Below are 14,932 nucleotides of genomic sequence, written 5' to 3'. Positions count from 1 at the left end.
TTATTTTATTTATTTCCCAAAAAATAACCGCGTGCAGAACCCATCACGTCCTCACGTCAGATTTGCTGCTCACCTATTCTTCTCTTTTTTCGCCCTCCTTTTTTTGGGCTGTTGCGCATTCCGACCGTCCGTCCAGTCGTTGCTCGTTGACGGCCCTTTTGTGTAACGACACGGGCTCACGTATGGAAATGGGGAGATTTTCTCGGATACGTTTTTTTATTGGACGACTGTACATTACACACACAGAGAGAGAAGGGGAGTATATAATAAGAGGAGAAACAGCTCGCAATCATGTGTACATATAGCGATACCCTGCATGTGCATGTCCTCCTACAGTACTGGCTGGAGGTAGATGCTCTTTGTTGAAAACATTTGTCGTTATTACACGAACGGGGGAAAAGAAAAAAGAAAAATCGACGGTACTGGGGGGATTTTCTTTCTTTCTTTTGGCTACACGGGAGATTAGTATTGAATACAACAAATATTTCGTGTATGCACAACACAGAGCTCACGTGAATTTCGGTATACATACGTTATATGTACGAGAGAGGGGGGGGGATTTAATAGAGGTTTAGCACGCTAGTTTGCACTGGCCGAGCCTGTTTAATCGTTCCGGCTCCGAGCACGAATGCGATTTGCAGAGGAGAGCCGATGGCTGCAGACGACGGACCACTTCGACGCAACTGGGACGCTCGGCCGCATCGTACGCCCAGCACGATGTCATCAAAGCCTTTGAAATTAAAAAGGAACCGGAATTGTTATTAGTTAAAGTTATATAAAATCGAAATAATGGACTAGATGAAGTACCTTGAGACGGGCGTTGCAGTTGACGTCTTGGAGACTAGTCGTCTGGCCGTTGCCGATCCGCCACAGGATCGAGTCGACATGCTCCTGATGGAACGGTGGACTGCCGGAAATCAGGTCGTACATGAAAGACCTGCGCAATATCAAGAAAAGAATGAAACATACGGTGAAATCGAAAACTAATTTCTTAAAAAGAGATAAAGAATGGATGTGCGGTTATAAAAATAACAAAAGAAATCAGAGTTGAGAGTGACACTTTCTCCTCCACCGCCTCCGCACCGACAAGTTTGATGCTGTGAATGAGGACGTGCTGGATGCCAGAAGGGAAAAGTGTCGTCTCATTCCAGACGCCCATTTTCATTTTTTAAAATTTTATTTGGAAAGAACTTTCAAATCCTCACCCTAAGGCGTAAACGTCGCTGAACTTGGTACTCTGGATGGTGAAATGCACTTCCGGCGGCTCGACAATCATGGAACGGACCAGTTCCGGACTGTAGTAGCTCACTTGCGTTTTGGGGATGCAGCCGTAGCCGATTCTTTAATGTACCAGGAAAAACAAATACAAATAGCAATTAGTCATGGGCTGAAAGGAAAAAATAAAATAAAAAGAGATAGAAATTACTGTAGGGAGGCCGTGTCGACAAGGCCGTGATCCAACAGGGAAAGTTTCACACGGTAATTGTCTCCTTCCAGGAAGATGTTGTGCGGATTGAGTTTGCCGTGGATGATGCCACGGGCGTGAAGGTATCCCGTCGCTTGCGCCACCTGCCTGGAAATGCTCACGGCCGCTCGCATTCTACAAATTTCCAACAGAATAATTCAAAATTAAACTTTAAGTCCAAATTGAATTAGAAATTGCAAAATTTAAAACTGACCCAATCCTTTCGGGTTTGCCGTTTTTGAGTCCGAGACGGAAATTGGCGACGGAGACTCCGCGCGGTGCGCTGTTGACGATCGTGTAACTGGAACCCAACGACGGGATGGCGATGCCCATGAAGAGCAGGAGGTTCTCGTGACGCAATTTCGACAAGGATTGAACGTCCGACCAGAAGGAGCTCACCTCGACGTCGCTTTGCAATTTGAACTGGTGGATGATGACGTCACCGTGCCATTTGCCCCTGTAGACAAGAATCAAATTCCATTAATTTGATTCGATGGAATTTTAAAAGTAATAAATGAACCGTACCGGTTGATGGTGCAGGATCCTTTCTGTGAGATGATCTGACCGAATTGGATGTCGCTCCACGGGATGATCCACTCGGCGTCGATTTCCTTGTCGGCTTCGCTGAGGAGCATCTCCTGTTTGCTGTCAAAGTGGGTCGTGATGATGCCGCTCTGATTGTAGCTGGAGGTCGGAGTGGTGGGCGGGGCCTCGAAACCCAGCCGGGATTCCCCAACGGCCGGCAGTTGCAGTCGCTGATGGCCGGCCGGCGATTGCGATGCTGGCGGAGGTAGGAGGGTCGACGACAAGGAGGAAGACGACGAAAGAGAAGAAGAGGACGGCGACATTGAAGAGGAAGAAGATGAGGAAAACGACGGGCATGAAGTTTCTTCGATCCTCGGGTTGGCCTTCACGTTGAAATGGTTCAACTGGCGCTGGACGGGTCGCGAAACGTCGAAAATCATGGGGGCCGACTGGTTGCGTCCGGCCGAAGCGACGGCCATGAATCCGTGAAGCGACTCCTGACTGCAGCAGTGTTGCATCGACGGCGGTGGTGGCGGCGCCGATGAGTTGTGATCGACAACTTCCGAGTAGCGCCGGTGGCTCTTCTTCTTGCGGCTGAGCCACTCCATGAGGCGCTTGTAGAAACCGTTGGCTGCCCGGCTGCTGCTGCTGCTGTTGTTGTTATTGCGGCCGGCTGCCATTCCGACGGCATTGGGATGGCCGGCCAATCGGTTTCTTGTTGTGGCAGCGCCGGGTGGTGTGGCCAGCAGCAAATGGCCATGGGTCATCTTGGCCGTCGTCGAGTCGAGTCCCAGCAGAGCGGGAACTTGATGGCACAAGGATCCCGAATGGCCGTTGACGATCGACGGCAGAAAGTGGAACGACGACGACGATGACGTCGATTCTTCTGGAGAGAAAAAAGAAAGAAAACGACAAAAGATTTTTTAAATAAGAAGAGCAACCCACTCGTCTATAGCTGTTACAAGTGACATCAGTCGCTAATTGGCTGCTTCTCTATGCTCACATTTGAACCTCAAAGTTGTTTTCCTTTTCCGCTAGGCGATGTGTTTTCCACCGAAACGAATCCCACCGAGAAAAAAGTTTTTCTCCCAGCCCAGCCCAGCCCAGCCTGCCCCCCTTGTGCTTGTGCATTATGCATCATCTCCTTTCCTTTTCCTTCCGTGTATCTCTGGGCTCTTTCAATCAATAACTGACTGCTCCCTTACTGCTCAGACGGCGGCACGTTTCCTGTCTGATATCCGCATTTCGTACTCGCATCCGCCATAACAACAACCCCCCCAAGAAGGAGGAGCAGGAGAGGCTGGACCTTGCGACGCGAAACAAATTGCTAAATGGCCTCAAACTCTTTCAGAGATTTACGTACCGATTCGTCTCGAACGGTGGAACTTTTTCATCCTGGGCGCGTGAAACAACAATCCCAGTGGACGAGCAGTTGGTCGACACTATAAAGAGTCTCTTCTGGACTGTTTGGTATATACGAGTATGGCAACAAGAGAAACAATTGCCAGTGAGCAGAGTAAAAGGGGAGCAGATTCACAGAGTCGTCTTGCAAGAACTGCGTGTGTCCGCCCTGATATATATACGCCCGGGATCGACTGCTGGCTCCGGGGCGTCGGCGTCGTGGGGATCAAAGAAAAGATCTGCACAAGCGCACAGCTGATGCCATCGTCGGGGTGCAAAGCCATTAGCCACGCGACGACTACGATCGCTGCTGCGACGTCGCTCGATAAAGATTTTCAGTTTTTTTGCTTCTGGTCGTTGTTTTATTCAGAATTGACCAAATCCTTTTTCCTTTTTTTGATTTTTTTTTCCTGAAAGAAATACTTGCGTCACGTCGGATCAAAAGTTGCAAAGTCCAGTCGACGTTTCATATGCGGATGGCGTCAGTGGTCATATCTTACCTGGAACTGCGCATATGGCGTCAACGGAGGCCTTATAATATTAGGGACATTACATTTAAGCATCAGATTCTTTGATAGGAAAACTGGGCGATGTTTATTATAGCGTCTGGGGGTACTATAATCGATCGTGCTGTCGGGGCGTCGAATTTGCTTATTCAGATGATATCCGCAGGAATATATATAAGGGAGAGAGAGGGCGACCTGTTGCCAAGGAGGGGGTTCCCTGTACGTCAGTGCCGAATTGAGCGCCACGCAGACGACATCGGAGCCGCGGCGCACGTCACCGCCATCCTTCCATCTCTCTCCTCTCTAGTCTCTCTGCTGCTGCTGCTGTTGTTTTTATTACGGTTGAATGTGCCTGAACGTCACGAACTTGTACACAGGGGTGGCACTCGAGCGTCTTCTTTTGCGTCACGTCGAATTTGTGTACTGTGCACAGAAGCCGCTGAATAAATAAGCGACTCTTTTAACTTTCCTCTTTTGTCGTTCGCATTTTCGGTACGGGCCGATGATATCAGACTCGATGACAAAATAACGAGCACAGTCGACCTGTTGCCCCTCTAATCGTTAGCAGGTGACGTCAGTCAGCGTCTGAGACACTCATCGTAGGATGCTCTACCGCATTTTGATTGCCGAAAAAGACCAAACAAAACCACCAACTTTGTCTTTTTTTCTTCTCCCCCCCCCACCCCACTCCTTCTTTGAAATGACGTTGCCGGTAACTAGGGGCGTTGCTAAGGCCGGCTTTGAATTCGAATGAGCTGACGCAAAAGGCGGTACAATACTACTCACTCGCGCCCTCCACAAAAGAGAGAAGAACCAACATACACGTGTAACCTTGGTCACGGGGAAAATTACGGCGACAAGAGGAGGAGGAGGGGAAGGGCTTATATATACTCTGAAGAAGTCTCTGGGAAAGGATCTGAAGTGACGGGCGAATATCGACGACGTCAGCAAAACTGCGTGACGCCATGTGAAGCCGTTCCCGGAATTCCGCAGTTGGAGAAGAGCCAATTAAACAAGAAGACAGATCCTCCCGGATCAGGACAATTTTTTAAGTGTTCCTCCCGGATCAGGACATAAGAGAGCGGAGGAGGGGAAGTCGGGTCGCCGCTTCCGCTTGAAATCAATAGGCGACACAACATCGATAATCAAGAAGGATTACATTTACAACGGGTTTATTATACACACGGCCGTATAATAACAGACTTTTTTTTTTAAGACAAGGATTGGCTTAGACCCCGTCACTGACTTCCGGTTGGTGCCTTGATCCGCCGGCCGAGTTTTTATGGGTTTTTATTGATCCATTGCATTTCATTATTTAGACTTTGGACTGTGTACAAGCTTTCAAGTCGGCAAGGGGCTTACCTTGAGGCGAGTGGCAAGAAAAAGTCGATAGGCATTACACTCTGTGTGTGTGTGTGTGTGTGTGTGCATAGGTAATGGGTTTTTAACCGTCGGCCGTTGTCGAGTTATAACCCCATAGAACTCTAGAATATAAAGCCCAGCCACTCCCGTTTTTAGATGCCCAACTTGAAATCGATCCAGGGCGGGAGAAAATTCAAAACTTGGCGGTCTGCGCACGTCTTACATTGTGCCGTGAATTTGTATGAAACGCAAAACAAAAATATCACGGGGTGCCCATTATTACGTCAAAACTTTTCCTTTTTTTGCTTGTTGTAATTTAAGAGAATTTTCCCGATATGAAAACAGGTGACGGTAATAATCAAATGGGAACAGGTTTGCCCATTACCACATACTCCGCCAGCGACCGTGACCCACTGCTCGATGCGACACAAAACGGAGGAGATGAGGAAAGACATTTTTAATAAGCGTCGGTATTGCCTTTACCGTCCATCAGACCTGATGCCCGGCCCGATACGTCGGAGGATCTTTGATCATTTTTTGTTTAGACCTTGTACACGCCAGGAACGCCCTCGGAAATGTTTCATTTGAATTTCTAAAATTAGAAAAATTTCTCCTTGCACGCGCCACTTGATCAGCGTAAACAATAAATTAAGGCGAATGTTTTTCGCCCGGACTATAAAAGGAAGCAAATGTGGCGACGGGAGCCTTGGTCGCTCTCAATCAATCAACCCGTGATAAATCGAAGAGCGGGAGTGGCTACTACCGCTTATACCTGTGCGCCGTGTTGATACACTCGAGATGCCACGGGCAGATTAATCGGAATTTCGTGATTGACAGGACATTCAATATCAAAGGAACTTACCGCCGTCGTTGGATGACGTCAAACTCGGACTGGGCGACATGGGCGAAAGGGGCGGACTGCTCGTCGTGCTGCACACGCTCCCGCCGTCATCAGCGAAATTCCTAAATTTGTATGAAATCATCGTTGAGAATTGGTCGTATAAGAGCTATAAAAATTCAAAAATGTCACCTGCTCATCTGGTATTGATTAAAGACGCTCCACGGAATACCGTAGGTGGGATAATCCATTCTCTTCTTCTTTGGACAACACGACACGAACGATTGAAATTCCCAAGTTGCACTGAATCAGCCACGTCTGCTGGGCGCCGAGTTGAAATGAGAAATGAGTTGAACTTTGGGCAAACGTCACTCTGTTATATAGAATGGGAAAACTCTAATGGGATAAAGGACATAAGGTACGTAGTACCCCTCACCTTTTTTTCTCTCGGGGAAAGAAATAAAAAAAAAAAACACCCCTGGCTCGTAATCTCTTCTTGTGATTGGTCGGGTTATAACCCCCTCCTTTCACTCGCAGGTCTGCTGCAGACCCGTTTTTCTTTCTTCCTTTTTTTTTAAATGTGTATACACATCAGTCGGCAGGATCTGCTGCCCCAGCTGATATGTGCCCGGCTTCCCTTTTGTTAACTTGGGAACCCAACAGCTGTCGCACGTCATTCCACTCTCTCCTGCATGTGCCCGAATCTATCGTCTGCCAACACGGCAGTTCAATAAGGTGAGGAGGGGGAGAGACCTTACTGTTGTTGTTGTTGTTGTTGTTGCAGTCGTGACGGGAACCAGCCGGCGGAAAAAACCATTAGCACCAAGATCGCATAAATATTTTACCTAATTTAAAATCACCTCTGATACGAAGAAACAATCCAAGGAAATCCGAACAGCAGTTCCGCGAACTGTTTCACGCTGTCCGTCCGCCCCTTTTGATCGGGTCTTTTGTGTCTGCTCTACATTTCTCCGTAGACAATTTGGCGGATTTCTATTCGTTTGTCATTTCGTTCGTGTCACGCTGCCGATTTGATCGACAGCGACTTTGGGCCTTCCACATACCACCGCCAGCCGCTTCTGCTGGACGCTTTAGTCGGTTTGGAATTTTCCGAGAAGAACAACCGAAAACACCCGCTGAGAGATTTTATTCTGTCGATTTATTTATAAACACCTGGGCTAGTTTGTCATTCATTCCCACGGACAAGTAGTCGTATCGTTGGACCCACTTTACAGCATTGTTATGGCATCTTCTACTCGGCTGATTTTGAGAGCAATTATTCCGCTGTTGTAATTATCGCGCAGAGCAACAAGCGCCGCTATGAATGCCGGCCGTAGCTCGTTTGACATCTCCTCTTATGAGAGCAGAGAACAGGCATTATTTTCTCCGAATTCAACTTTCTTCGTGACTTTTTGGGATGTTGCTTTTCCATTGTTTCCCTATTTTTGAACTCGACGTAGAACGAGAAATGAGATTTTCCACTGTGATAATGATCCAAAAAAAAGAAGAAGCACTTTTGGAATATTGTGATTCATCTGTCCTCCAGTGAAGGTAAATAATGAGATGGGCCATCAACCTATCTGGTCCATCCGTACAGCACCGTATGTTTACTATATACGCTGGAAAAATCTTCTTACGCAAGGCTCAACACTCGTCGTCCAAAAAACTCGAGTTGGCAGCTGTAGCGAGTCAATTAACTTGATGGTCATTAAAACAGAGCAACTTGCCTGTTATATTCTTCTTTGAGTTCTGCTATTTCTGTCTTCGTGTTTGTTTCGCCTTGATACTCAACTCTCTATTTATTTATAAACATTGGAAATAAACTCAAGTAGTATAAGAGTTTTCTGCTGCAGAAATTGTTGATACAGAGCATATCGATGGAGGAGGAAATCGGCCGTACATAGTTTCAACATTTAAGTTGCGGAGAAACCAAGAGCAACTTGGTTTTCGTTGTGGCAGCTCGTGCCAAAGCTCGTTATTGAGCAGCACCGGGCGACCACCACTGATGCCCAGTCAACACACCAAGACCAGCACCTTTTACTTTTTCTCCCTTTTGAGTTGGTTGTTCTCCATCAGCAGCAGTTGCTTGATAGAAAGAGAGAGACCTATTAACCTTTTTTTGGGGGGGGTGGAGGGAGGTTTTTGTTGCAGATGGTCGCTCTCTCCCCCCTCATCGGTCCATCTACCACCTTTTGGCCTGCATGGCGACCCTGCCCAGGCCAGCAGAGCAGCAGCAGCATATTCCCCTGCTGTTGGGGCACGCGACCGAAACGGCAGATGTTTCAACATCGGAACCCATTGACCTGTTGATCTTACTCGTATCTGCATAACCCCCTTTTTTTTCTCCCTTGTAGCCATTTATTTTATATATGCGCTCTGGGCTATATTTAGTCTGTACATATACGACAATGCACAGACAAATTGTGGAACTTTTTGTGACTTTTGATGAGGCGGCCAGCGACGACAATAAGGCCACGTGCCGCTGCACCTTGAGCTATCGATCGACTATCCAGACGAGCATACTTGAGTTTGTTGTTGGTCATCAAGGCCGACAGGTGCAAGCACAGCACAGCACACTCCTCCCTGTATAGGTTCTTGTTTTTTTTATTGAAGTACGGGCTACACATCATCTGCGGGAAATGGTGCGGCCCTTTACCAATCCGCTGAAACCAACTTCCCCTTTTTTCTTTTAGTTGGGCGGCGGTATGTGTATTTTTCTAAACATAAAACAGCAAACGCTTATCAGTCGTCTATATCTACATAAAATACGCGAGAGATGGCCAAGTCTCTTATCGACATCATCAGTTTCCATCGGCCCCATCATTATATACCGTGCGGTTATAATGTTGATGAGATCAATGAATATGCATTCTCATTTCTTATGCAACAGTCGGATGGCCAGCGTCTGTTGTAACGAATGATTTGCCCAGCATTTTGTAACGGCCAACAATCCCGATATGCAATCATTCCGAAAGAAAAAAGTAGTACCGAGCAGGAGAATAAGAGTGTGAATCGCTGAAAAATAGATATATAATACCTTTATTCTGTTTTAACGTTTGATAATATGGTCGCTAACTGTGCCCATCCAGTCGAGTCTAAATAACGGAACTGCCAACTTATATTGCTCAATCTTCTTCTTTTTTTTGTGTGTGTATGTGTGTTGCATGTCAGACTGATTTCGTGCCGCAAGTTTATCCTCCCGGTATAGTAGCCACAAACAGAGTGCTGGTAGACATCAGCGGCTTGAGCTAGATATAATAAGTACCGTGATGGCCGCAGCTGAGTAGAGTTGCCATACTACTGGCGCGTGGCGATATTGCTGGTTTCCTACGTCGTTATTTTGTCTTTGTTTTCTTGGCTGTTAGTCAAAGAAAGAAGAGAAGACTAATAATAATGCGTCGTGCAGCTGTTGGAAAGGGGAAATATATCGGAAAACAGCCAGCGCGCACAGTGGGTTGAGTTTCACTGGAAAATGCTATTTTGACCTGTGAAAAATTCTAGCCAAATTTCCGTTGCGCAACTTATTAAGCAGACGAGATGGAGAACTGATGCTGCCAGCGCTAGAATCAATAAACTCCCGGCATTTCGGCTGCCGCAGAACAAGGACGTGAAGCTTTCAGCGCACCTCCATATCTTATGCACATCTTGGAAATAAAAGAAGACTGTTTCCAGGCAGAGTTTCCAGCTAGTCTATGTATGCATTATTCGCAGTATGTGGATAATCTTTAATGTCCCAGAGTTGATAGGCTTACATCAGATGGGAATACGCAAAGTCTGCTGCTTGTTCATATCAAGTACAACAAAGTATATACAGCCGCATACAGCACACACTTGCTGGCCCATAAGCTTTATTCGTTCTGCTGGCGGAGGTTGGTATTCCTTGGCCTTTATTTAAAATGGAAGAGCCCAACTCTGTTCCGATCTATACGCGCGCGGTCTCTCCATCCAGCTTTCTTCCTCATCTTCTAACTGCTGGGTTCTGGGATGAAGCAGCTCAACAAGGCAGCAGCAACAGCAATAAGGCTCATCTTTGTGACGTTTCAACAGAAATATGAGAGACAGCAGCCAGCACGGAACAAACGAGCGTGCACTCTAGTCCGCGCTTCTTCGAATCTTAAACAGCAGCAGCACAGCGCTCTCGGTATATATCGTATATCTCTCACTCGTCTGTGCTGATGTATAGATAGCTTTAAACGAAATCATGACAATTTTATTCTCCCCTTTTCTTCATTTACTGGCATTCAGCAGCGGCAGCGGAGACGCTGAATAAAATCAGTCAAAAGTGACTTGGGCTGCTGAAAAGATGGAAATCAAATTCGTCCCTTTTCATATCTGGATAGGATCGTCCGCCGGATAGCAACTTGCGCTGCGGAGCAAATGCATTCGGCTGGATCGTTGCCCGCACTAAATCACATCAATACTCGACCTTAAATTGCCGAGGAGAATAAAAGACACGATCCTTTAGTTCATAATAGTCTATTCCATTTATGTTAACTATACCTACGGTACGTCTTTTTTTTGTGCATTAAAACTGATAACAAACTGAAGAATTGGACACGGAATACGATGAAGATCCTCATTAAATGTATGGCAAGCTTGATGTGGACATGATGATGATTAGCTTCATTAGTGTGCAGATTCCTATGTATTGTATAAACGCTAATGTAGGCGTGCCCATCGGGATGATGTGGGCGCAGCCAATGACCAGGATATGCGACGGATAAGTCTCATCTGTAGATATATTCCACTCCGACAACGAGTTTAAAATGTTGAAAAATGCACAACATTTAGATCTCGTGAATGCTATATAGGAATAGGAGGCTGGCTGTCCAATGCAATTTAACGCAATAGAATAGATTGTCTTTCCTTAAACATTGTTCGCCTTCAACATTTTTTTGGCGCATTGGCTATTCTTCTTCTGACGGATTACAAATTGATCGCAGCTGGAATAAGCCCAACGCTCATCAGGAACAGGTTAATAATAAACCATAAGCTTTCAGTTCATCAGTCCCATAAACGTTTGGGATCACGCAGTCACGTTTTTTCATCATCATATGGGGGTTCTCGATGATTGCTTGTATGCAGCATGAATTATATCGTCATTGATATTATAGCGGTATCACATAAACGACTGCGGTCCTTACAAGGAACCGATTTACAATAGATGGGATACACAATATGCCCAAAGCCGGCCAAGTTCCTTTTATTGGCCCTTGCTGGATCCCTTTTCTCCAACTTTTCGCATCGGATGTTTAATCATTATTATGTAAAATGCGTAGTTTGCCTGGCCCTTGTTAATCCACCAGAGTTTTAGGAATGAATATGCTAGGTCCTAATTTCTTTTCAATCTCCAACTCTTAACTTTGACCGAATTGACAGTAGTTTCCTTACACTGATGGTGTGGATGGACGAAAGATTAACATTATCGATGTTATGAGATCAGGCAACAGCATCAGGAGTGTTACATAGTTCCTCTCTTATTGTGCATGGCCGGCCGGCAGGCTGAGAGAGATAACAGAAAAGTCAACGGTTCTTCTCTTTTGTCACGACGAATCCTCTCAAGCGTTATTGGGCCAGAGGCGAAACTTGATTGAAGACAACGAGGAGGAGATGACGTCCGTCCGCTATCCGGGGAACCCATGCCCCAAAGTTCGTTCCGGATGAGAGGATGAGACGTGGAGACGCGACAAACGGAACAGTCAAAGTAAAAGACGACGACGACGACGCCCTTGTCGATCCGCGGCAACGACGTAGTTCCTGCCTGTCGAATTGCGCACAACACATTTTCCACTAGTATATTCTTTTCTGGACGTCTAATTAATCGATGCATGTCAGCTGTCGTAAAACAGCTCCAATACTATCGATAATTGAAAAGATATAACGACGGATTCAAAGGAATTTCAAGTGGATTAAATCGCAATAATTCACGGTCGACGATTTACAAATATGCGGCGCGAGACGGAGAATTAGCAGTTTGAAATGAAATAAAAGAGACTGCAATCGAGCCGTTGTGTGTACATGTCATAACTGGGAATGCTAAAGCTAACTGATGGTATGCACATCATTCCAAGGCAAACATTCTTAGACCAACTTGTTTTCCGTCATTCCGGCGGTGTCACGCGTGAAAATAGTTTTTCCCATCCGGTTGCTAATCTGTTGTGATAATCGAATTAAAAGCGGGTGAAAATCCCCTTCCATCTAGCTGACGAGTTCATCTATAAACTAGTGCACATTCTAGAAAGCATTTCGAAGGATACATGTGAAAAGGAACCAGATATCGCCCACGACCGACAAAGCGTCGTGACGACACAGCGTTGAACGCTTTTGTTGTTTCTATGGTCGAGTAATTGGTACCACAAAGTTATGTACTACAGACTAGTAGTAATAGTAGTAGTACAGCAATTGTATAACATTACGACTGTAAACCTCATCATGCACTATACGAGCGGATAAGGATCAAGTCCGGCGATGTTTTTGCTTTTATCATATCCGTTTCCTGGCAATTTGGGGGAGAAATATTCAAAGCCACCGCAAGAGCTCGTTCCATAAATGCATAGTAGTAGCCTACTACATTCTGTAATAATCGGCTTATATCCCCACGTGAAATCTGCGTGTATTTGGCCGGCCGCATTCCGGCTTGTCGACAACTCCACGTCAAAGGTGATTTCGTGTTCAAAGAGCTAAATCATTCGAGGTATTAGGATACTTGCCGCCGCTGTATGAATTGTGGTTTATGGCGATTCAGGTCAAGTCTGGAATGGTATAAAGGTACAAAGGATCAATTTATTCTGTCCTTGGCGGATACTATACATTCCGTATGGAATGCGATGGCTTATTATGGCCACGTCGTCAAGAGTCGTGTACCGCCCATTCGTAATGAGAAACCGCGTCTTTCTACTTTATCTACCAGCTAATATGAGTTGGAAAAGACTATAACAAAAGTGAGTCTTCCTGTTTTGTGACATCATCTTCTCGAGTTCCCTTGCAATAACCCAACCGACCTAATTGCTCAGTTAAATGTCATCTCGTCGTCGTCACAATTGGGCTATCAAGTTATGAATGGCTACGAGAATGACCGTCGCTTCAGACCTGATGTTCAATTAGCGCTTGTAATGAATAAGTCGACACTAAAGAAAATATAGTGGAACTGATCTGTTGTTCTGTATGTAAGAATCTTGATATCTGAGAAATAACAATACTTATGTAATGCGACTGAATCAGGTTAAGGCAACCAACATTTCAGTCCAGAAGGCCGTTTAGAAAAAGTTAAGTTAGTTTTCATGACGTGTGAATCAATTGCAGATAATGTCGGTAACTTTTTTCTCGGCGGGGATGCGGCAGCACGACATTGGAGCGACACAGTTACAGAACATATTGTGGTGTTGTAAAGGATTATACGACCGCCCGCGCTCTCGTAGCCCCTACATACCACGAGAGCATTAATAGTCTGTCGTGAGCGTTCGTGAAGAAGAATCTTGATTTGTGTGTCGACAATCGCCCTGAAAGTCGACCTGGTGATCGCTGATTTATTGTCTCTATTGTTAATAGCAAGACGATTTCATTTTTACTGCTGCTGCACAGCACTCATCGAGTTGGAATGCGGCAACAAAGTAAGTCTGCTGGGACTGTAAATTAGCCAAGTTCGCAGCCTAGCTTGACCAATCGGTCGTTTCCAATGAGTGATGACAGATTTATTAGTCAAACTTGCTCGATTCTATCTGCTGGATTCATGAAGATTTTTCCTTTCCAAGAATGGCAAATGTACCAGGAAGGTCGGACCGTGCATGATTGGCCAGTCCATGCATAGCGTGAACTATGAAAAGGAGGACTCACGGTCAATCGAGACTCTATGCTGCTCTAGTCTTCTCTCCCAAATTTTCCTTGGAATTGTTTCACTTTCGACATTTTCATGGAAAGTCGGGGACGATGAGTCCTGGTTTTACGTTTCCAGCTAAAAACAAACAAGAAACGAGTAACGAGGCAACCGCATTCAATTCCGGGAAAGATTGCTACCAAGCGAAATTATCCGAGGTCATCAGGACACACCCACGTCTAATGGCCGAATTTTTATGAATAAAAAAAAATGCCAAGTTGTCGGATGAGTTGCTCTTTCTTCCCTTTTGTCTCCAGCGTTCTCGGTATTTTGTGACAATCTCTATGGTTTTTGATGAGACGCAGTCAAGAGACGTCGGTGGATCGATTGTCGTCCTACCCAGGCCAACGCGATTTTATAATAAGGACGACCGGTTTACTTGGTCACCGTCAACTTGAATAAGGCCGAATAAGGCACACTATCATCTGCATTCCTAAACTTTTCTGGTAGAGGACAAACATTAAAATTTTTAACTAAATGACATTTGATGCTGAAGAGGAATTTCTCTTTTATATAACAAGAATTCCAAAGGTCGTATTGGGGCAATCGTGACCGATAGATCGAATCGACTTTCACTCAATCATCTATGGCTGTCACGACGATCGAAAAAAGTCACGCAGCCAAGTCTGCGACTGCCCTCTAACGCCAAAAGAGTTGACTATGCAATGCCCGAATCAAAGGAGAAATAGAAAAAAACAACAACATCCCTATGGAAATGCTTAAAACAAACAGAAGATCACGAGAAAAAGATTATTATTGATCCACGAAAACCAATAATGAATGTAAAAAAAAAAAAAAATCAATTCAAATGCTTTAGACTCAATAGATAAGATTTGTTGATTCGGAGAACTACACAAAATTGTCTTTAAAGATTCTTTCACAATTTATTTTGGCTAGCTACTGTTGGTTTAAATGTGATTAAAAGTAAAAGTGCATTAAATAATCATGGCAGAATTAAAATA

At 45.3% G+C, this 14,932-nt stretch overlaps 1 protein-coding gene across 4 annotated transcripts; it reads right to left on the bottom strand.

The window, feature by feature from the left end:
- Nucleotides 1-116: 116 nt before the first annotated feature.
- Nucleotides 117-6,468, bottom strand: LOC124328871 (kinase suppressor of Ras 1-like). Of its 4 annotated transcripts, none has more exons than XM_046787697.1 (8): nucleotides 6,290-6,468; nucleotides 6,122-6,222; nucleotides 1,991-2,873; nucleotides 1,680-1,922; nucleotides 1,427-1,600; nucleotides 1,206-1,340; nucleotides 808-937; nucleotides 117-730 (listed from the first exon to the last, which is right to left on the bottom strand). In XM_046787697.1, exons 1-8 carry the CDS (start codon nucleotides 6,346-6,348, stop codon nucleotides 572-574), a joined length of 1,884 nt encoding a protein of 627 aa, XP_046643653.1. In that variant the 5' UTR covers nucleotides 6,349-6,468; the 3' UTR covers nucleotides 117-571. The 4 variants fall into 4 exon arrangements, with proteins under 4 accessions (XP_046643653.1, XP_046643652.1, XP_046643654.1 ...); XM_046787696.1 differs by having other exon boundaries at nucleotides 1,991-2,876; nucleotides 6,290-6,467; XM_046787698.1 differs by lacking the exons at nucleotides 6,122-6,222; nucleotides 6,290-6,468 and adding an exon at nucleotides 3,354-4,748 and having other exon boundaries at nucleotides 1,991-2,876.
- Nucleotides 6,469-14,932: the final 8,464 nt, after the last annotated feature.

This window comes from Daphnia pulicaria, chromosome 3 (genome assembly GCF_021234035.1).
Source record: "Daphnia pulicaria isolate SC F1-1A chromosome 3, SC_F0-13Bv2, whole genome shotgun sequence".
NCBI lineage: Eukaryota > Metazoa > Arthropoda > Branchiopoda > Diplostraca > Daphniidae > Daphnia > Daphnia pulicaria.
The sequence above is the reverse complement of the archived record's forward strand: the minus strand, read 5'-3'. Positions and strand labels throughout refer to the sequence as shown.

Bases quoted from the DNA above. Each gene is read 5' to 3' on its own strand.
- LOC124328871 (XM_046787696.1), bottom strand. From the start codon at position 6,348: ATGGATTATCCCACCTACGGTATTCCGTGGAGCGTCTTTAATCAATAC. The intron at 1,923-1,990 runs GTACGGTTCATT...TCTTGTCTACAG, and splicing joins GGATCCTGCACCATCAACCG to GGGCAAATGGCACGGTGACG. The intron at 731-807 runs GTACTTCATCTA...TTAATTTCAAAG, and splicing joins ACTGCAACGCCCGTCTCAAG to GCTTTGATGACATCGTGCTG.